The sequence below is a fragment of the Streptopelia decaocto genome (assembly GCF_964273445.1).
Source record: "Streptopelia decaocto genome assembly, chromosome: 13".
NCBI classification, from domain to species: domain Eukaryota; kingdom Metazoa; phylum Chordata; class Aves; order Columbiformes; family Columbidae; genus Streptopelia; species Streptopelia decaocto.
This window is the reverse complement of record NC_138668.1, coordinates 9,717,003-9,739,511: the sequence shown is the minus strand read 5'-3', so window position 1 is coordinate 9,739,511 and position 22,509 is coordinate 9,717,003. Positions and strand designations below refer to the sequence as shown.

The 22,509-nt window shown below is 45.5% G+C and overlaps 1 protein-coding gene across 3 annotated transcripts in view; it reads left to right on the top strand.

Moving 5' to 3' along the window:
• The window catches only part of XPO6 (exportin 6), a 51,327-nt gene extending 31,072 nt beyond the window's left edge, over window positions 1-20,255 (top strand). Inside the window, exons 9-24 of one of the 3 annotated variants that reach the window (XM_082064974.1) lie at window positions 771-880; window positions 3,138-3,246; window positions 4,039-4,128; window positions 6,148-6,217; window positions 7,964-8,123; window positions 8,836-8,928; window positions 10,277-10,421; window positions 10,854-11,000; window positions 11,757-11,946; window positions 13,125-13,280; window positions 14,585-14,699; window positions 15,171-15,342; window positions 15,774-15,935; window positions 16,751-16,849; window positions 17,801-18,031; window positions 19,521-20,255. In XM_082064974.1, the coding sequence (XP_081921100.1) occupies window positions 771-880; window positions 3,138-3,246; window positions 4,039-4,128; window positions 6,148-6,217; window positions 7,964-8,123; window positions 8,836-8,928; window positions 10,277-10,421; window positions 10,854-11,000; window positions 11,757-11,946; window positions 13,125-13,280; window positions 14,585-14,699; window positions 15,171-15,342; window positions 15,774-15,935; window positions 16,751-16,849; window positions 17,801-18,031; window positions 19,521-19,622 (2,151 nt within the window). In that variant the 3' untranslated portion in view covers window positions 19,623-20,255. Of the gene's footprint in view, window positions 1-770; window positions 881-3,137; window positions 3,280-4,035; window positions 4,129-6,147; window positions 6,218-7,963; window positions 8,124-8,835; window positions 8,929-10,276; window positions 10,422-10,853; window positions 11,001-11,756; window positions 11,947-13,124; window positions 13,281-14,584; window positions 14,700-15,170; window positions 15,343-15,773; window positions 15,936-16,750; window positions 16,850-17,800; window positions 18,032-19,520 lie in introns of all 3 variants that reach the window. The other 2 variants (XM_082064973.1, XM_082064972.1) reach the window with 2 other exon arrangements.
• Window positions 20,256-22,509: the final 2,254 nt, after the last annotated feature.

Sequence of the window (22,509 nt, the reverse complement as noted above, 5' to 3'; positions counted from 1 at the left end):
TGACATTATTTTTCCCTCCATCTGCTCCATGTTCTCTTGTCTTGTACAACAGGGGTAGCGTGGTTTCCCCAATGAAGTTGATACCTAAAGTTAGCCCAGAAAAAAAGCAATTAACTTGTCTTACTGGCACTTTCCAGTAGTGCTGGGGACTGGGAAATGGCTTAATGTGCTCTTGGGTTTAGTTGGAGACAGCGATGACATGTAGTTACCTTGCAAGAACAACTTGTCTGGTGTTTAACTTTGCTCCTGCTTTTATTTTTTTTTGTTAGTGCTTGCAATGGGCTGTCTGGAAAAACTTTTCTAGGTTGTTCGTTTTGTGTTTGGGTGCTTTTCTTTCTCTTGAATCTGCCACTTTTACTGCATCTGGTGCTTTCCTTGTGACTTTTAGATGTAGCATTAAAAAAACAACTCCATGGCTTTTGGAAGGTGTTACCTTGCTTTAGCAGCTGTCACAATGCAACTCAGCCCTCTTGACCCCCAGATGTGAATAATGACAAGCAGATCTATAAAATGCTAGGAGCTGATGTAGCAAGCCATGGGATGGGTTAATGCTGAGACCACCCTTGTAATTCCTGGGTTCCCACCCTTGTGCAAAAGCTCTTGTTCACCTTTTGACAGCTATAAATCTCTCCAGTGACCTCCTAGAAAATTTGCAATAAAGCAAGAAATTCTTCCCGTGGATTGAAGTGCATGTTAACTCATATTTTCGTTATGTGAAAACAGTCTTACCCTAGCTTGTGGTATTCATTGTGAATTTTGATGTATTGCAGCCTACCCATGAAGGTTACTTTTCTTGCTTAGACATCTGGACGCTCTTCTTGGACTATCTGACTAGCAAAATTAAAAGTCGCCTGGCAGACAAAGAAGCAGTGCTCAACAGGTAAGCAGGCAGGAAGCTGCCGGGGCAGCAGCTGCAGAGACTTCATGGTCGCCATGGAAGGACTGTGAGAAACAAGCCATTGTTCGTTCCAACTTCACATGTGGCTGAGTGCTTGCTTCTTCTAAAATAATTGAGTATAAAAATGTAAACTTAAGTGTTTCACACACATTAATTCAAAAGAATTCAAACTGAGCAAACGAGGGCAAAAAAGTGTCGCTTGTGTGAACATAAGAGCCAGAGAAAGCAAGCTTTGCAGTCTGAAGTTGAATTATAACACATTCTAGCAAATTTTAGAGCACAAATTAGAGGAGGAGACCACAGAGTAAGTTGCCTACTAAGTGTTCACACAGCTCTTACAAGCAATTATTGAATTAGGAAGGGTTTTAAATTTTATTAGGATTTTAAAATTCCTGTTTAAGTGGAATCTGTATTTCTGAGAAATATCAGTGACACTGTGTTTGAAAGTTAAAAATTCCACTTGCTTAGCTCAGATGCTAGTTGTGTGTATCAATTGCAACAGCGGTTGGCAGTGTTTCCTTTGTAGATGTTGTCTCCTGAGATGGGTGGCTCTCTTTTGATGAAAGTCACTTTCCTGCCCTTTAAAAAAATGTGGTGAATATACTGGTATCTTGTTCAAGTCGTGGAGGCTTAAAGTGCCATGGCTTGTGCCATAATATGTTCTGCAAAGTGCAGAAGGAAACATCTTTCCCTTGAGCACGCTAAATATAGGTGGTTGGTTTTTGAAAGACAGTCTGGCCTCATAACCACTAAGGACAGATATGGAACTACCTTACATGAGGCAGCTCTCTTCCTTTCAGCATGGGAACTGTGTTTTTTTTTTTAATTTCTCAAGTAGTAGGTATTTGCATTTGAACTTTGCTATAATTTGTTCCTAATTTGCTGCTCTCTGCCTAGTGCTGTTGAACTCTGGCATTCTGCTCTTTCTTCATCTCGGTAGCATACGTGTAACCTGTGTTATCTTGGTGTCAAATGGTTTGTTATGAGGAGAATTGAAACAAACAATAGCTGTCTCTCTAGGAGATCATGTCAGACTATAAACAAACAAAAACGTCGTGTAAGTGGTTGAAGCTTGGACTGTTTTGTCAGAACTACCTCTCCTTAGTGACAACTTCTGCAGGTTTATTTCCTGCCAGCTCTCAGACGTGTCAGTGCTGCAGCACAACAGGCTGGGAGTGGTTACACCGCAGGAGCACAGATGAAGTTTCCTGTTCTGTGGTTTATAAACTTTGCATTTGGTATGTGTTACAACTTCTGCTACTGGATAAGTTGCCAAATCCAGAGATACGTCATGTGGTTACAGAAAAGATCGTAATTCAGCCACTTTGCACAGAACAGCTTTCAGCTGCTTAGCCAGGGACACAGCTGACTTCTCTGGCACTCGGATTGCATCATGCTCTCAGTCTCGGTCAGTGTATGCTAATGCCTGATTTTCCAACCTGATCCCACCTAGGAAAGAGTGTGACTTTTTGCATCAGATCCCAGCTGTTTTGAGAGAAGAGGTTTTTTTAAAACAAACAATCAAACGAACCCCCCTTGGAATCCCAGACTTTGGTGTCATGTCACCAGAAATGATCGTGTGCTCAGGTGGCTCTGTGCTGGTTTTACAACTTGACATTATTCTTAGGTGATGAGTGAGGAGGGTCTTCTGTGCTCTGTCCCAGCTGCATAGCTTCAAGAGGTGACAAGGTATCTTTCTGTGACATGCCTTCAGCACAAGTAGAAAAAGTGCTGGCTTTGTTTCAGAGGACAAGGGCCTGAATTCTTTGGCCAATGGTGTAGAGAAAGAGCATAGCAGAATAAATAACCTCCAGGGAGGTCTCCTTTTGAGGCAGGCAGCAATAACTCTTTCCTGTTGCATCTGATCCTCGTTCGCTGCTCAAAAAGCAGAGCACCAGACAGAACGCTAAGGAGCAGTTTAGCAACAAGAAGCTCTTGGTGCTGTGCATGTACATCTGTTGTTATTCCTGGCAAGCCACTCCTACCTTTCCTGTTTTGAACTCTTGGGCTGCTTCTGTTGCTTAACGGTTCTCCCTTTCCCTTTCAGGGGTACAGGGATACCACATATTACCAAGGATGTTTCCTCAAACCTGTAGAGCTATGCTGCAGGCTCTTCGCAGTGGCTCGCTTTAAACGGTTGTCTGTTCTAGGTGTTGTCTTTACTGCAAGGAGTGTGGGCGCAGCAACCTCTGCAGAACTGTTTTATCAAACTCTTGCTCTGTTTTCTCCATGGTCGTAGGTACGAAGATGCCTTGGTTCTGTTGCTCACAGAGGTGTTGAATCGAATCCAGTTCAGGTATAACCAGGCACAGCTGGAGGAGCTGGATGACGAGACACTGGATGATGATGTAAGGAGCAGAGTTGAACAAGGACAGCTGCAGGTCCAGATATTAACTCTTGCACTGGTAACTCCTAGAATGTCTTTCCCAGAGCTTGTACTTTGGAGTACAAGATAGACAGCTGCTGCTTCACTCCATTCTTTTGTGGGGTTTGAGGTTTAAAGCAGCACAGAATGCTTTTAACAAAAATGTACTTAATCACACTGAAAGGATATGACCTTTGTTTTTAATTTGGTTCTTATGGGGAAAATTATAGATACTTATGTTCTGATTATCAGAGGCATGAGGTGTCTGTATCTGGTAGCTTTGGAATTTTAAACGCTGAACTATCTCTGAGACAAAAGCTTTAAGCTGTATGTATTGTTGGTGGTTTAATTTAAGTTTATTTCTCTATAAGTCAGTACTGGTAAATATCTCAATACTGCTAAATGTGAAAGTGGAGTAGGTGGCCAGAATGGATGAGACCGGAGCACTGGAAGGGCAGGTTGTTCTGTACAACAGCTGCTTGTCATCTGAGGAGTAACTACGTTTTAGGAGTGAACACTTGTGACTTATCACTCCAGGGAAACATGTATGTACACCCAAAGCGTGGGTTGGCAAAAATTATTCTCCATCAGGTGTCTGGCTGCATATGAGAATCATAAGAGCAGTATATCTTCAGTATCCTTGTGTCTGCAAAAGCCAAGCTCTGGGAAGGAGCTAGCTAGTCCCAAGCATCAGTTAGGACTGACTAGTCTACAAAAAGCCATCTGTTTCCCTCTGGAAGTGCTGTGCTTACCTTGGTGTTTCTTCCCGTAGCAGCAGACCGAGTGGCAGCGGTACTTGCGCCAGAGCTTGGAAGTGGTTGCAAAAGTCATGGAGCTCTTGCCAACTCATGCCTTCTCCACGCTAGTAAGTAGTTATCCAGACCAAAAGTGCAATGTGAAATGAGAACCAACTGCCGGAGTTTGTTACAAGCTGTTGGATAGAGCCACATTGCCAAACAAGCAGATTTGGTTTTGGATGCAAAACCTTGGCAAGGAGAACAGAAATTGAAGGAAAAAGCTTGTTTTTTTGGTTTTGTCACATTTCTTGGTGTGTTTTTAAAGAGGGTGCTTCAGTGAACATCTGCATCCCACTTGCTCGACATTAAGCTCTTTAGAAATTCCCATCTTTCAAAGTGTAAATATTTGGCAGCAATTCTTCACTGTTGTTTGTCTTGGCCTTTATATTAGGAGGCAGCACTGTGAACTGGGCAAGAATGTCATTATTAGGGCTTTAAGGAGGGTGAAATATTTGTTTAAATGAAAGGCTAGATACAGATGCTGGAAAGAGCGCCTTGGACTACTGGTATCTGACAAACAGATAAGTGCTTTTCTCCAGCTAGTGTCACTGCTGTTGTTGGAGTTGGTGTTGTAAAAGTTGCCTGAGTTTGTAGCACTATAGTGGTTTTTGAGGAGTTGATCTTGCGGCTATAAGCCATTGGAGCACAAAATTCAAAATAGTTGGTGCCTTTTCTCTGGGTGAGAAGAACGGCAAGTATAGCAGGGGGATCTCAAAGCAAATTCTGCTGGAGATACTGCGTGTCTCTGAACCTTCTGCCCAAGAAGCAGAGAAATCTGAGCTGCTGCAGAGGCAGAAGACGCTTGACCTGAACTGCTTTTTTTTTAATGGATTTCTGGTTTTGGTTTTTTTTTTTTTTTAATTTAAGAAACATTGACTGAGCTAAACACTAGAAGCATATTACTAGAAACTCTGAAGTAGTAAACAAAAGTAGAAGTTCCTCTGCATGTGTGGCATGGTGTGAGTCAGCAAGAGGCAAACAAATGGAGCAGCTGTTTGTGAGCAGACGGGTCATATGGTGAAGAGCATGTGGCTTCCTTAAAGTAACACATTAACATGAGGAAGACTCTGCTTTTTACAAAAATAGTTCTCCTCCTGTGGTTATACAATGGTGCTCAACTGTTAGGCACAGCCTGTTAGAAACTTGCTAGTGAATGCTTTCCTTGAGCCCTGTTAGTTCATTTTTGTACAGTGGATAATCTGAGAGATGCTCGAGCAGTTTCACGTGCTTTTCACAGCGGTCTGCAGTGCAGCTGAACACTGTGGCTGGTCTGTCAGTAGCAGGTAATGAAAACCCTGTACAGCAGCTGCTATTTCATTTTCCAGTGTGGGACACAGTAAGGCTGTAGTTCCCTGTGCTGATGGATGAGTAAACTTTCATAAAACCAGCCGCTTCAAATGTGATGACTTTGCCAATAGAAATTAAGCAGAGCTATGCCAGACTGAAAGGGTTGGAAAATATTCTTTCAGGTGGGATATCTAGGAAAAGGTCAGTGTGCAATTTTGTCCTGTATGTATACAAAGGCATTCAGGCACAAGGCAAATAAACCCCTTAGTAGATCCCGCGGCACTACCTTGCCTGGCCGACTGCTGCTGAGAGGCCTCGTGGTCCCTGTGTACAACACACACTCCCATTGGTGCCACCTGTTGCTCAGCTGAGTGTCACCAGGAACCGGTGTGTTTGCTGTTGGTCCTGAGCGATGAGGTTAAGCTGACGCTGATCCCAGACCAGGATGTATGACAATGACTGTGGTGTTTGCTCCCTTGGCTGCTTTCCCTGTGGGGTTCAGCTGTTCTTGTGTGTGCTGACAGTGCTGTAGCGCTTCACTTCTGTGTTCTGGTACAGAGGCACCAAACCCATCTTCTTTGATTTAATAATATTTGAATAGCTACATTTTGAGAAGCTGATATCTATGGGTGAGGTGGGTGCAGGATCAGCCCAGAACCAAGCAACTTGCCTTCTCCCTAGTGCCTTTAAAAAGACATTTGGAGAAAAATAAGAAAACTGTGCTCTAACAGAGTAACTAGTAGTTGGGTGCTACCTATCTGCCAAGCATCAGAATCATGCTCATTTCTTGTCTCTTCTAGTTCCCAGTTCTGCAGGATAACTTGGAAGTGTATCTGGGACTCCAGCAGTTTGTGGTCACTTCAGGGACAGGTAATAACCAGCACTGTGGTCCTCACCCTTTCAATAACTGATTGCAAAAACATCCTAGAGCTGCTTTGGTGTTGCTTCTTCTGTATTCCATTGAGGATCTGAACACATGTATGGTGACTAATGGCTCAGTAGTCAAACTCCAATAGCAGGCAAAAATCTAATTGTGTGATTTATTTTTTTATTGGTGTAGTTCTTCCCTTGTTCTGGTACTTAAAATGAAGATACCATATGTCTTAAGAACAGATATGCAGCATCAAATACTGCAGTAACATGGAGGGATAATGGTTATTTTCCTCGCACTAAAACTGATTTCAGGAAAGGTTGCACTCCTGTTTGCTTTGGGCTCAAATCTGGTGTGAAGTTGTCCACCATAGGAGCACTTTTATTTAGATTTGAATTAAAACCTTTGTGAGTCAATGAGAGATTGAACTATTTAGAATGCAGTAATGGTTTCTGAAGACTTATCTAGCTGGCATTTCAGGAACCTCGTGTATGAAATATTTTACAGGGATCCCAGTGTTCTCAATGGAATAAAAAGCCTGAGTGTAGCTTTGCTGCTTCTTCCTGAGAAATAAGGGAAGTAGCAGTAGTGAGATCTGTGTGAGGGAAGATTATAGCGAAGGTTATATTTAAGTTTTCTGGAATGGCTAGTAAAGGAATCTGTTACGTGTTCAATACTGCTATACATGGCAGAATGGTGATGGTTGTATAGACAATTCAAGAAAATACACTTTGAATTTTAGCATCATTTCAGACCTAGGATAAGCAATGTGTAGGTTTTTAATTCTGTAGCAATGATGTGTATCAGAAATTCATGTGTGCTGGCTGGGCAGCTGGTGGACCAGGAGCAGCAGGTCAGATGCAGCTGGGGATTCAGAGCTGGGCGGTAGTACACTGGTGCTGATGGTGCAAAACAGCAAACTTGTTGCTGAAAACTTAATCTGAGGTTAAATATGGACAGTGGAAAGAAAAACTCTTTGGGGTGTTTTGTTTTGTTTTATTCAAAACATGGTGTTGCAGAACATGTTTGCTTTTTTTAGTAAAAGGTCTGGAATATTTGGAGACCAGGAATGTGCAGCTGAGTGGTAGGACAGTTGTGTTGGTAATAAGACTGTTATTGGTTTGTTTCTTGTATCTTAGAAATATGAAAGTAAATAACCACACTTCACATCAGAAGTGAATACATACTTAATTCTATACGCTTCTGCTGCTGGAACCTTGATTGCCTTGTAGCCAGCAGAGGGAGTGTGAGTTACAACCTTTCTGCAGAGCTGGGGTTGCTTTTTGATGTCAATGGATAACCAAAATGACTCCTGTTTGTAATAGGTATTAGCATCAAATAGAAGAAAATAAATGTATAAGTTAGTTGGCAACATCAGTTTCAACCTTCAAAGAGGGATTTGAAATGTGGCAGTTGGAACAGCTGAACTTGTCTCACTCAGTTGGACTGTCTCAGTCGCTTGGACAGTGCTCTGGCTTGAACCGTGACCCTCTGCTGAGCTAGTTCAAGAAGAATGCTTATAATGTAATTAGAATAAACTTTGCATTTCCTGTAGCTTTGTAATTAGATTTCCCATCCCACAGAGCTGTATTTATTAGCCACAAGGTTACTTTTTTTTTTTTTTGCACAAGGTTTTTGAAGTATGAGTTTTCAGACTGCCAGGCTCTTAGTGGCTATTAGCACAAGCGATTATTTACACTTAGATCTTTTGGCTTCATTGCTAATGAACCATAATGTCATTTCAGGTCACAGGCTGAACATCACTGCAGAAAACGATTGCCGCCGCTTGCACTGCTCCTTGAGGGACCTGAGCTCCTTGCTGCAGGCCGTGGGTCGTTTAGCAGAGTATTTCATCGGGGATGTGTTTGCTGCCAGGTTCAATGATGCTCTGACAGTGGTGGAGAGGTAGGTGTGGGAGGGGGATTTGCTGTCCCTTCCCCAGTACAAGGAGCAGTTGTCATCACTGCAGTGAGAGTGAAAACCAAGGGTTTTTTCTGTCTTGCCTTGTTATGATGAAATTGAGAGATGAATAACTGAGTGGCCAGAACCTTAATTGTTACATTCATCAATGCTGTGTTTCCCAGATGGCTTTCTAAATCCCTAACCAAAGAAGTAACTAATAGAAGGGATTAAACAAAATCAGTCACTTGAAAACATTGAGGTCATTGTTTTCCAGCATCTGCATTTGTGATGCAATGAAATGGGATATAGAGTCTGATTACTTCAGAGTTGTACCTCTCAAAGCTAAATGACCAAAATCTCTTATCTGAAAAACTTCATGAAAATTGAAAGGCAGACATCATTGGATTTTTTGCCTCCAGTAACCTTAATTAGCACATAGCTGCAAATTACAGAATTTCAGGGCTTTACACAGCTGCCTCGGTTATATTTTTTCATTTCCATGCAGGAACATTGTACTTGTTTTGTCTTATCACAAACAGTGAAATAGGCTTTAAATTATTTTCAACTAAATGGTCTAAATCTTGTCTATGTATAAGTTAAATATTGACACAGACTTGCCAAGAGCTGCATTCAGATGAGATGTGCAAGTGGATTTGTACATGTATTTATCCATCTTACAGTCCCTTTACACTACCATATATGTATTTGCTTCCAGGCTGGTGAAAGTAACGCTATATGGATCCCAGATTAAACTGTACAACATTGAAACTGCAGTACCATCTGTGTTGAAACCTGACCTGATCGATGTGTGAGTACAAGATATACACTGCAAATTATTGTATCCAAATTTGGTACTTACCTGGAAGGAAGGAAGCACTGATCTCCTTAGTCTGGTGTTCTAACCAATTGCTTGGCAAATGTTCTGTAAAGTGCATATCTCCAGTGGTTGCTGGAGGGCACTTTCTTTTAACCGTTGAAGGTCAGGGCTGCTGCCAGCATTTTGTACCACTGATTTCTCAAATTGATTTACTGAGGTTATTTAAAGAGAAATAAAATCACACTGGGAAGTAAAAATGCCTGTTACATTGGCTTTAAAAGCAAACTGTTACTCTGGCCTGTACTAATGGCTATAAAAGCTTAGTTCTTTTGCAGTTTAATTAAGTGATAAAATAAGTGTTATAACAGCACTTTTTAAGAAATGGATCCACTGTTGGTATGTAGTTCCAGTTTACGGATTTTTTGCTATCAAAGTCAGATCTATGGCTCAGATAAAAGATGTTGTTCTTAGCTGAAGACACAAAACCCTGTACTTCTAAGACAAATCTGTGCCTTGCAGCTATGCAAGCCGTTTCTGAAACTAATACCTTCGATCCAGAAGTTGACATTAAGTGTGAAATCTTGATGCTGCTAGTAATAGAACACCCCTCTGACAGCCTTTTAGAGACCTTCTATTCTTAATGTTGTGTAGTACAAACATGTTGCTAGCCAGCCCCTGGTTTGTGAGCGGAATTTAAGGTTGTGCTTTTGAACACAAGTGCTTATAGTAATTTGTGATTGTATGTATTTTCCTTGAAAATCCACACTAGATTTCATCATATAGTTCCCTGGACTTCTAATAATCCTAGTTTACTAGCACTGATTTTCATGCAGATTATGCTCTATTAATAGTCTATTTTCTTTCCTGGTATAAAATAATTTGGAAGGGGTTTTTGTTTGTTACTGAGGTGGTTTTCATCCTTTCCTCTGTCCAATGTCCCTGAAGAAACTTGTGATCCATTTTCTGATGCTAGCCTAGCAACGGTACATCATCAGTGTTTGGAGGACGCCTGTGTGGTCCCAAAGAAACGTCATGTCTCAAATCTTAACATGGTGCTGTGCCCAAAGTAGAATTATGAAGTACTATTATAGTTTGACCTTATCAGGTTATAACTTTGTCTCATTGGGTGAGTCCAGTTACAGCACATCATTAAATATACAGGGTCCAGGACAAAAAAATAAAGAAAAAGCTGCCAGGTTTGTCTGACAATCCCAGTATTCTTTCCCAGTGTCATGTCAAAACTACCCACTGTGCTCAGGACTTGTGCCCTCGTGCAGCTGTCCTGCTGGTCTGCTGTTTGTCCCGTGTACACAGCTCACCCTGCTCTGCTCCTCCGCAGCCACGCGCAGTCCCTGGCCGCGCTGCAAGCCTACGCGCACTGGCTCGCCCAGTTCTACAGCGAAGTTCACCGGCAGAACCCGGAGCAGTTCATCTCTCTCGTCTCCACCGCTCTGGAGGCAATCACCCCCCTCATCAGCTCCAAGGTACCTTTGCTGGCGCTGGGCAGTGCTGTTGTGCTCAGATGTTTAGCCATCTGCTCTGGACTACACATGGATCCTAATGTGAGTCAGTCTGTGTGAGCTGGATGTTTGTCTTCCAGAGTCACAGCAAATGTCTCATGTGAGGTTAGACCAAGAGCAGTTCTAAAAAGAGCTATAGGTCAACTTAATACGAGAGTAAGCAACTTACAGGCATATAAATTCAACCTAGGGGCTTGAAAGTGGGGACATTTCTCTCTTCCACGGTATTAAGAGAACTGACTTGTGCTGTGATTGGCAAATAAACACTATAAACTGTCTTGCTTGCAAAAACCCGGCAGTGGCAGCTTGCTGTGCTATGGGATGCCAGTGTTGCCTCATCTGGGTCTGTGTGCTGGTGTCACTGGGCAGCCTGACCGCATGTCCCCTCTGTTTCAGGTGCAGGAGAAGCTGCTGCTGTCTGCGTGCCACCTGCTTGTCTCTTTAGCGACCACAGTGCGACCAGTGTTCTTGATCAGCATCCCAGCAGTGCAGAAGGTGTTCAACAGGATCACAGACACTTCTGCTCAGCGGCTTCCTGACAAGGTGATCTGTCTCAAATATGAAGAATGTAGATGAGGTGTAATTGGGAAGCTGTGCCTCAGTTCTTACTGTGGTGAGGTATAACCTCAAAAAATAAAGGGGGGGTGGGCAGCACGTACCTCTGAACTGTGGATATCCAGGAATCCCAGTGATACAGTGTGTCAGCAATGATCTGTTTCAAGCAACATTGTAAGGAAAAAGAACAATTGCACTTCTTGGATCTTATTCCTTTCTCGCTTACTGACATAGTCCCTGATTCTGCATCATCTTTACAGGCATGTTGATTCTAACGTACAGGAAGAGTTTTCTGTGAAACTTAACATTAGAATTCCACATACCTTACTCCAAGTTAGTATTACAGAAGTACTGCAAAGCTACAGTGGAGGTTGTGATACGGTTGTACTGTGTGCTGGCATGGAGGCATAAAGTGCTATACAAGTCTCACTGTGCAAACCAGACAAAGACTAATTAAAGTGGCATCATCTTTGTTTTAGAGATAGAAAGAACAGAATTACCATTGCAGGGAAGGGCTTACAGAGCTGGGAGCTGGTTCCAGCCCTTAAGTGGTGGAGCTTTGCTTCTCTTAGCTTGCGGATCTGGGAGCTTTCACTTGGGCTCACCTTCTGCTGTTGTTCTCTTCCCCCAGACAGCAAGTGGTGCTGATGTCCTGGACAGCTGTGAAATGGGTTGTGCTCTAGCATAAAGTGAATAGTGGGCACAGTAGAACTTTCTCTTTGCTTAATGTCTTTTTGCTTCTAGGCCCAGGTGTTGGTGTGCAGAGCGCTGTCAAATGTGTTGTTGCTGCCCTGGCCAAATCTTCCAGAGAGTGAACAGCAGTGGGCAGTTCGCTCCACCAACCACGCCAGCCTAATATCTGCCCTCACGAGGGAATACCGCCAATTAAAATCCAATGTGATCTTGCCACAGAGGAAAGTGCAGCTGGAGGACAGTAAGTTCCAAGTTTCTTGTTGTGTGCGGTCTTTCAACAGCTGCAGTGCAAACTGCTGATAGGCATCATTAAGCTGGTCTTCTAATTATTATTTTGGTGGAGAAACTCTAGTGTATGGGGAGGGCAGGGAAAGAGCAATTATGTTTTATTCCTTTTTCTAGAGACCCTTCTTCTGTGGGTGTGCACAGGGCAGTCTCACACCAGGCTGCCTCTAAACTTCCATCAAAGTACTGTCTTCCTCAGTCATGCGGGGAACATGGGAGCAAGTCTGTGATAAAACTTCGAATAGCAGTGATTGCATTTGGAGTACTTAACAGCCTCATGCTGGGACTCCCGTGCTATGGTATTAGAAACTCATACTGGGACTCCCATGCTATGGTATTAGAAACATTGACTAGAGGCAGCGTTGATGAAGACAATGGTTATAAAAACATAAAGGGAAAATAATAATTTCTTCCAGACTCAAGAAGCACTGTAGAGGGTGAATATATGTAGAAGAACCCTGAACTGATGGGGGCCAGGGAACTTTGGAAGTTTCAGTGTATGTTTTGGGACTGCTTTTTGGTGTCTTTCTTTTGTTTGAGAATCACTTTAAAAATTGTTTAGAAGTATCCATTGTCACAGCTTCTGACCAACCTGACGAGCTGGTCAGCTGTGTGCAGGGATGGAGTGTGGGAGAGGGTGATTTGCTCCTCATGAGAACATCAGCAGACTGGTTGAACTGGGTTGAACTGAGCCAGTTCTCCCAGCCTTTGGGTTAGCTTATTCCGTGTGTATCACTCCAGTTACTTTTAGAAACAGAAATGTGCAGTGCGTTTTGTCATAATGTGCTGCTTTTTTCTTGGCTAGTGTTTCTTTAACATTAGTGTACTGCATATTATATTGTGTGCAGCTCCCCTCAGTCTCTCCGCCTTAGTAGTTGAGCAGTGGGTGCATCCGTAGGGCAGTAAACCTGTATAATTTAAGAAAGTGAGTACCCACAGTGACCTAAATGAACCTGTTTAAATGTTTAAAATGTGAACACATGCTTGGGAACGTTTTTTACTCCAGCCTGGATTGGGTGTGTATGCCACATTGTAGATTGTTTTAGTTACTGTGTGTGTGAACTTGTCTTAATTTCTTGCCTCTGATTAGTAGTTTTGACACATGCGGGAGATATCACCTCTCTTATTTTGCAGCCAAAGTGATCATCCATCAGACACTCAGCGTTTTAGAAGATATTGTAGAAAGTATCTCTGGAGAATCCACCAAGTCTCGGCAGATCTGTTATCAGTCGCTGCAAGAATCCGTGCAGGTCTCACTAGCCCTCTTCCCAGCTTTCATTCATCAGTCAGGTATAACCATAGGACAGGCTTTAATGCTGTGAGTAGCTTTATGACCCACTGATAACATCCAAAGTCCATCAGCATAGGATGGTGGTGGTGTTCATGTGAAGTGTGAGGGTTTGCTGTGCCTGAGTGTAACGTGAGTCTGAACTTCTGGGTGGGCTGGGCTGCATCAGAACAGGAAAGGGAGATGTTCTCTGCCATCCAGATACAGGCATGAAGGTTTGTCACGCTTCTGGAAAATGGAGATGTCTTGTCATGTGTTCTGCACTGAAACAAGACTGGAGATCGATCCTGACCACCAAAAAAAAAAAAAAGCTTTAAAATACCCTGTCTGTCTGTATTTGCCATTTACATTCTCTCCAGTAGCTCGCAGAGAAAGTGGAGTAGATTTCATCAGATTAGGTCAAATGATGTGGGGTTTTTTTTGTCCTGTAAAACAAAAGCTCCTGAGATGTAGCCAGGACTGTTACTTGGCAATCTTGTGGCCAGCAGCTTACATCTTGTATCACATCAGGGTAGCTCAAATGCCCAGGACTACAGCAGATTCTCTTGTGAAAGGCCAGACATTCCAGGAAACCTTTTGGAGCTAGGTGGGATTTTCTCAGAAGCAAACATGTGCAGAGGGAAAACAAAGTTGGAATGCAGAGAGGATCCAAGACAGCAAGCTGATGCTGTGACCCCAGTGAACTGTTGTCTTCAGAACAGGCCAGCATCTTGTGCGGGTGCTGTTTATGGGCTATAACAGGCTGTACAAAGGAGCTGAGCAGCTCAGGCTGGTTATTCAATAAAGCATGTTGGGACTGATGAAGAATTAGCTGCAGTGCTGATCAGCTGACTGCGTAACCATGCGCTGAAGATGACTTCTGAAGTTAGAAGGGGCTTCTCAGCTCCAGCCAAGAAAAAAAAATAGCAGCTGGGTTCTATCTCCTGGCCATCCTGAGCTGGGTAGCTCTTGTGGATTTCCCTGTATTTCTTGTTAGCCCTGCGTGAGCGGTGAGCAACTGGAGATGGGCCCAGAGCTGTCTCCAAGAACTCTGTGTAGGCAGACCAGACTAAGGGCCTTGCTGATAGTATTGTATTTGTTCCGAGTTGTTCGATACTGCCTGTACTTGCCATCCCTGGCGGTTTTCAGAAATGGATGAACAATCTTTGAGCCCTGCAGTACCAGCTGTTGGTTTCAGTTGGAAATGGCAACCCTGCTGCTAAATTTCCAAGAGTAAATGGGGTTTCCTGAACAGGAGGAGCCAATCTCACGTAAAAAACTTGGATGTTATCTTAACATCTTTTTTGCTTTCCTGTTCTTACCTTAGATGTGACAGATGAGATGCTGAGCTTCTTCCTCACTCTGTTTCAAGGACTGAGGGTGCAGATGGGAGTACCTTTCACTGAGCAGATCATACAGACCTTCCTCAACATGTTCACCAGGTATTGTCCCCCGTCGGTCACTTTTCTTATCCCTTAGGATGATTTATCTTAGTAAGTTGCTCACACAACTGCTCCCTGCCCCTAAAGAGTGTAGTGTTTCCAACTCCTTTGTATCCAGACTTTTGTCATGTCCCAGGGTTAAACCTAAGGAAAGTTCTTCTGGGTCCAAAGTCACCCAGCCCATGCACATCAGTCATAATTTCAGCTTTCCCATGGGCTTTCTGGAGGTGTGTGATGCTGAATTGGAGTTTCACGTTACCTATTAGCTCCTACCCAAGATCTGGGGGTATTCCAGCAATCCCAAGCTTTTGTTGGGGAAGGTGATCTATCAAAACCTAGCTCTCTTCTGTGGCTTAACGTACTTGGTCTGTATTACTTGAGCAAGTTTAGAGGCACTACCTGCTTTCCTTTAAATTAGGTAAGTGTACAGATCTCTGGGAAGGTTCCTACACAATGATTTTTTTGTTGTAGGGAGCAGTTGGCAGAGAGCATCCTCCACGAGGGCAGCACTGGCTGTCGGGTGGTGGAGAAGTTTCTGAAAATACTGCAAGTGGTGGTACAAGAGCCAGGCCAGGTGTTCAAGCCTTTTCTACCCAGCGTCATCTCACTGTGCATGGAGCAGGTCTACCCCATCATTGCAGAGGTACGACTGTTCTCACACAAGGTGAAGGAAGAGGAAGATGGAAAGGGAAGATGTTGCTGGGGGTGTGGGAGCAATAAAGTTTTTTGCTTTTCAAGACCTGTAAATGTTAGTCCATGTGTGGGGGGAACTGGGTGACTAGGCAGTGGGGATTGGAAGCAGTATGAGTGGAGGATTTTGTCAAGAATTGTCAAAGAGGCTAAAACTACAGATGTGCTCAAAGCAGGAGGTAAAACTCAAAACTCAGTGCTGTGTTTTTAACATCACACAACAGTTGCTGAGTTTGGTGCCTTCCTTAGGAGGAAACACTTTCATGCTCTGGTACCTTGGCTGCAAAGCATCGCCCTGGGTGGCACCTGCCTGGGTGCTGCAAGCGGAGGGATCCAGGGGATGAGTAGGATTCCAGCACAGAACTTGTTCTCCTCTCCTCCTAGCGCTCATCTCCTGATGTGAAAGCAGAGTTGTTCGAGCTACTTTTCCGGATCCTCCACCATAATTGGCGGTACTTCTTCAAATCTAGCGTGTTGGCTAGTGTCCAAAGAGGAGTAGCAGAAGAGCAGATGGAGAACGAAGCACAATTCAGTGCCATTATGCAGGTAACTCAGCTATTCACGCAGTTGTCCAGAACCCTTTCTGCAACAGAGCATAGGCTGCTTGCAACAGTGCATTAAACATGTGGGTGATGGGGGCTAGACTGTGTCCTGAGTGAGGTCTTGCCTTCAGGAACCACTGAAAATCAAAGCATTTGCAAAGTGCCGTTGCTGATGTGCTCATAAGGCACAGTGCCTCCCTGCACAGGGAAGCAAGCAGTGAGGAAGCAACCTTAATTCCTTCCAATGCCTCATACTGCATCTGGACCTAAAAATATATTGCTGGCCCTGACCTGTTTACTTCTGTTACAAGTCTTGTCGTTAGCACTGGGACAAATTGCCAGTGCAGTAGAGTGTTCTTGAGACTAAGATGTCTTTTGGTTTATATGGACTTGTTCTATGCTTTGCTGTTGGATCTGGTAGAGAGGGGTCAATAGGTTAACAGGCTTTGTCCTGGGGAACAGAGAAGGCAGGGCAGTGTGCCAGCCCATTTGTGAGCAAACTGCCTGCCCAGGGAGCCATGCTCAGCAGCTTTATTCCTCTTCACCGCAAGCTTGGCCCACCTCTTCCCAACAGACCCAGCTTAGTAACTGTTCTGCAAGGATATGGCCGTGTTTCCATTAAAATTTCTTCATTCTCTTTGGTCTGGCAGCATCACGGTTGACTTAACTGCCTGTCATGTTAGTTTGCTGCACTGAGAAGCAGCAGAGGCTCCCAGGGGTTTGTTCTGGTGTCAAGGTGGAAATGATGTTGTTCTGCCTGGTAGGTCTGATATTCATTGTAAAATTAGTCACCTTCCTGCAATTCTGCTTTGTTCGCAGGCATTTGGCCAGTCCTTCCTGCAGCCTGACATTCACCTGTTCAAGCAGAATCTCTTCTACTTGGAGACGCTGAACACCAAGCAGAAGCTGTACCACAAGGTGGGTCCTTGTTGACCAGCAGGTGCTCTTCTGAGACTTGTTCTAAACTGCTCATAAAATGAAGGTCAGGATTTTGGGGGCTTTTATGCCACAGCCTTTGGTTGCTGCAATCCTGATGGGTGCATTGCTGGTCAGGGTGGCATTCCCACCTCCCTGATTCTGCTGCAGTGGGCACAGGAGGATCCCCACTCCAGTCAGTCAAAGCAAAGTCTTGATGGTGTTTCCTCTGGTGACAATGAGGGAAAACAGGGCATGCACAGTGACACCGCAGTTTGTCTGAGGAAGAAGAAATTGTGGTCATCTGTGGCACAGCCCTGAGTCCCTTCGGCATTCTCACCTGAGTCAGCAGCAGGGTATCTGTATTTACAGTCAGGTCACTGCCAGGTGGTTGTCTTTGCTGTCATGTAGGATCTGTCACCCAGACCCTCTAATTTAGAGGGTCTGTTAGCTGCTGTCAGGAAGGATTAAAGTTGGAATCCAGGGTCTTACCCTTCTGGGCATCCTGTGAAAGCAGAGCTTTCAGGTTTGCATCTGTGGTGACAACTAAAGGATAGCCTGTCATGTTTACAGCTGCCTGTTGCAGCCAGATTCCATGGCTTTCAGGAGCGCCGTGCAGGCCTAAAACTGGCTGGAGTTTGAATGGGACCTGATGCTGTTTGCTTAAAACTTGGGTCAGACACTTGTGGCGGAAATCACTGTTACCTTTAAAGCTGAAATTAATCCTAGCTCACTGTAGCCACTTGTGATCTTCTCTTGGAAAATTAGCTCTGTGCTCACAAGAGCGCAGACCCCACTGATTGCTCAGAAGCTGCTGATGTTGGAGTGGCCCGGTGCCTGCTCTGACCTTGACGAATTTGTACTTCTGAAGTGCTGTGCTGGTTGCTGTGGTCCCTCTTGTGGGAGAATGGCTGGTGTGAATATTCCTGACTGTCTGCTTCTCTCACTGTGCAGAAGATCTTCCGGACGACCATGCTGTTCCAGTTTGTAAATGTGCTGCTTCAGGTGCTTGTCCACAAGTCGCACGACCTGCTGCAGGAGGAGATCGGCATTGCCACCTACAATATGGCCTCAGTGGACTTCGATGGCTTCTACTCAGCCTTTCTCCCCGAGTTCCTGGCCAGTTGTGATGGTGTGGACTCAAACCAGAAAAACGTGCTGGCAAGGAATTTCAAAATGGACAAGGTAGGAAGGGGAAGTGCTGCAGCAGAATGTTGGTATTGCCAGGATGTACAGTGTTATTCTCCTAGAACATGATGGCAGACAGCCCTGAGCTTCTCAGGACAGTGTTTTGAGGCCGGACCCCTTTTGTTGCAAACGCTTCTATGCTCAGCAATGCCTCGCCAAGAAGTTTTTGCTGTAGGTAGCCAGACTGCTGAATGCTTTGGGAGTTAGGGTATGTGTTTCCTGGAGGAAGTTTTCGTAGGGGTAGACTGACACTTTCTGGAGTGGGACGCTCAGATCCTTGCCAAAATCTCGCTCCAGCTGATGGTCAGTTGTTTGTGGGTCACGTCTGCCCTGTGCTTAGGATTGGTGAGGCTGCACCTCAAATCCTGTGTTCAGTTTTGGGCCCCTCACGACAAGAAAGACCTTGAGGTGCCGGAGCAAGTTCAGAGAAGGGAATGGAGCTGGGGAAGGGTCTGGAGCACAAGTGTGATGGGAGCAGCTGAGGGACCTGGGGGTTCAGCCTGGAGAACAGGAGCTGAGGGGAGACCTCACTCCCTACACAACTGCCTGGAAGGAGGTTGTAGCATGGAGGGTGTTGGTCTCTTCTCCCAAGTAACAAGTGATAGAACAAGAGGAAATGGCCTCAAGTTGCACCAGGGGAAGTTTAGATTGAACATTAGGAAAAATGTATTCACTGAAAGGGCTGTCGGGCATTGGAACAGGCTGCCCAGGGAAGTGATTAAGTCACCATCCCTGGAGGGGTTTAAGAGATGCGTAGATGAGGTTCTTAAGGACATGGCTTAGTGGTGGACTTAGCGGTGTTGGGTTAATGATTGGACTTGATGATCTTGAACGTCTTTTCCAACTTAAACAATTCCGTGATAGAAGACAACAGCAGAGTAGCTGCAATGCCTCACAATTCTTTCAAATTCCTCATACGAGCATGGAACAAATGGGGGGTCTGTAACCTCCTGGGGAACATTATGGCAGTGCAGCAGCTCATGGTTCCCATCTGCTGAAGCAGGCTCATCCATTGAGTGCTTCCTCTCCTGTGGGAGGTGGGAGGGAGTTTGAAACCAAGGAAGAAGATAAGAAAGGAGCCTGGGGAGAATCACTGGACCCTAGGAGGCATTTGCTTTTCAGGGAAACTGGCCCTTGTTACAGGGTATGTGGCACCCAGGAGCCTTGGCAGCAATACAGCGAATGGTGGTTGCTGCACGTGGCCACGCTGTGACCATTCATGTGGTGCCTGACTGCACAGCGAGGAGCTGGTGCTGTGAACAGAGCCTGGTTCTCTGTGGTCACCTCGGTGCACAGAGCAGCTCTGGAGCATCTCTGCTCCCTGCATGTGGGCTGCAGAAACCGGGCTCAGACTCTGGAGGAAGGGGTCTGTTCTCCTGTATGAAAATACAGGTGGGTGTCTGGCCCTCTCGGTTCCTCTCTGCTCTCTGCTGTAAGATAGGTATTATTCTGTTTGCGGTACAATGTGTTGTTTGATCTTTTCCAGGATCTGCCATCGTTTACCCAGAATGTGCACAGACTGGTGAATGACCTGCGTTACTACAGACTCTGCAATGACAGTTTGCCCCCTGGAACTGTGAAACTATAGTTGCTGCACTGGACTCATGTTTTGATCACTGTAGGGAACGGATCTATGTTTCGTTTTGCCACCACCTTCTCTCCTCCCTGGTTTCATCAGTACTGCAGGACGCGGTGTCTTGCACATGGGCACATCTTCTTGGATTCACGCACCACGCTTCCTTTTTTTTGTCCTCTCCCAACCCAAAGGCCCCCAGCTGGAGTCAGCACTGTCTGCAGGATGTGTCTTAACGCCCAACCACAGGGCATCTCAGCTGCACGGAAAGTCCTCGCGCTGGGGTTTTGTTCGACTAACGTAGCACTTTGTTGCTTCCAGAGATTTCTGTGGAGTTGTCTTGAGAGATCATGTACGTATCAAACGTAAGGCAGAAGCGCCAAAGACTACTTCAGACATTCGTACCTTCGTGTCATTCCACCTTCCTGCCCCTGCCCAGCTCTTGGAGGAGGAGACTTGTGATGTTGGGACTGTTTTGGCACTTCTGTCACTCCCTTCGTTTTTAAATTGCCTTGAAAACCTCCCTGCTGTTTGTGGGGATTAGAGACTTTTTTTGGGTTTTTTTTAAACGTTTTCTCATCATTCCATTGTGATACTAAAACAACATGCTTAATGGAAATAAAGTGCTTACTTTGTTGTTTTAAATAACTTGTAGCTTGTTTTAGTTTCCTTGCAGGGCCTATTTGTCGCCAAGCTGTTCCACTAGATCAAAATGCTGCTGCAGGCAGCAATCCGTAGCCTTTCCCCGGGATCAGGCAGGAAGACAGGCAGCAGGTCCCTGCGGTGCCCATACTGTACCCTGAGTGCAGAAATGTCTTGTCCGGGCTCCCAACAAGGTCAACAGCTCCTGAAGGGTGCTGTGTGGAGCTGGTGCACATCAGTGTTGGCTTCTTTCTCCACTCTCCCATTGTTGTATTATATTTACCACGTGTGCTCCCTAGTGTGTTCTGTTACCTGTGGTGGTGTTCTGTTTGTTCCCCTAGCAGTCTCTTGTCTGAATTGATCAAGAGCTGCCTGCAGGAGGAAAGTCTCTGAACATTCACAGTGTTGCATTGTAGGAGACCTGAGCTGAAGGCCCAGCCGCTGGCTGGAATGACCCAATAGCAGCATCTGAGCATGAAGGACCAGGCTTTGTAGAACTTTTGAATCTCTGATCATGCAGCTGGGAAGGATTTGGTTTTTTTCCCCTGAAGTCTCTGGTCAGGTAGCCCATGTAGGGCGTTAAATCAGGCTTGATTACAAGGGCTGTGTGGTGGGAACAGCACTGGTCACTGTGAGGGCAGCAAGCCTGGAGGTGGTGTGGTTAACATGGGTTCTCCGGTAAAGCTCTGTAGAAGTGGACTTGAGTGACATGGCTGCTTGTGGACATCCAGGAGGCATCAAGGGTGAGTTGGAGTGTAGGAACACTTGCTTCATGGTTTCTTTACAGTTTTGTGGAAAACATCATGCCATGCACATGTTTGCTGTTCGGTGATAACCTATGCTGTTTGGATAACCTGTGGACAGACAGAGCCTTGCATCCAGTCAGTCTGAACTGGGACCGGTTTGATGTTTGTGCTCCATGCCCTGGAGCAAGCAGCTGGAGTTGAAAGTTGCATGTGAACCAGAGTCCAGCCTGCTCAGACCATGCCTCAGTACAGTCCCTGCACCCAAGGGCTGTGAACCACTGTCTGTAGAGCTCACAGGTGTGCGAAGACCAGTGCGAAGGTGGGAGGGGATTGCAGCAGACAGCGGAGCTCTGACCAGCCAGAGACTGCACCAGGAGCGTGCGGTTTGGAGCAGACAGCTCTGGAGTAACTCAGTGGCACCATCTGCACTTAATAACCACCAGAAAAATAAAGGACTTCAAGTTTTAAGTCTATGAAGATGTGGTGCATGCTCCAAACCTGTCCACAGAGCCTTTCCCTCCTCCGGAGCTGCCACCCTAGTCTCTAGTGCCCTGCTCCAAGCTGTGGTGGGGGACAGCACCGAGCACCCAGGGGGTGGTTTCCCTCAGAGATGGGCTGAGGGGACTTCACCTCTTAATGGTGTGGCTCTCTGGGCTGGTGGTGCTTCTGTTTCTTGCAACACATTGAGTTGACAGAGGGTGAAAGTGCATATTTTTCATGTTTTTTACCTTGCTGAGCATCTGGTCAAGGGCAGTAGCTGGAAGGTGGCCAAAGCCCAGGCTGGAACCTGCCAGCCCTTGTGCTGAAAGCTGATTCTCCTTCCCCAGCCATCACCCAGCGCTCTGTGTGAGCCAGGCAGCTCCCTGGATTGATATCAAAAGGCACCTGATTTCTGTGTACCTGGCTGCCTTACTCTTCCTCAAAGAATGCCGCATTCTGTACTGTCACCCCTGGCATAGCAGATACTGGAGAGGGGATTTTCCATCCTTTAGCCCTCCAGCTTCTGGCCAGCAAAGAGTCCATTTTGCAAGAGCCTGTGATCTCTGCCCATGGGAAGCCATGTCAAATGGTTTTGCAGCTGTGCTGAGCACATTCCCCATGTGCCCCCAGACTGTGGCTAGTGGGAGCCCTGGTCCCCCCACTCCCTGTACTTGGGGGGACAGGAAGGAAATGAGGAAGGAGATGGAGACCAAGGAGCCAAGCCCAGCCTCCCTGGGGTCCCCAGCCCCGTTAATCACCTTGAGCCACTGTGCATTGTGTGTGTTCCTTGACTCGTCACTCATTATCACAGGTTTAGAAAACAGGCTTGAAGTGATGAGGATTTTCCATGAACTAGCAGATATTTTAATAGCAATGTTTGTGTCAAGCTGCTCTCCCAAAAGGTGTCTTGGGAGTTTGGGAGGGATAGTAAGGTCAATAGAGTGCTTTCCCAGCATGGGATCTAGGATGGGGCTGCCTGTACAAACCAGCCCCTGGACAGCTGCCTGCAGGGCTGCCCGTGCCTTTCAGGAGCA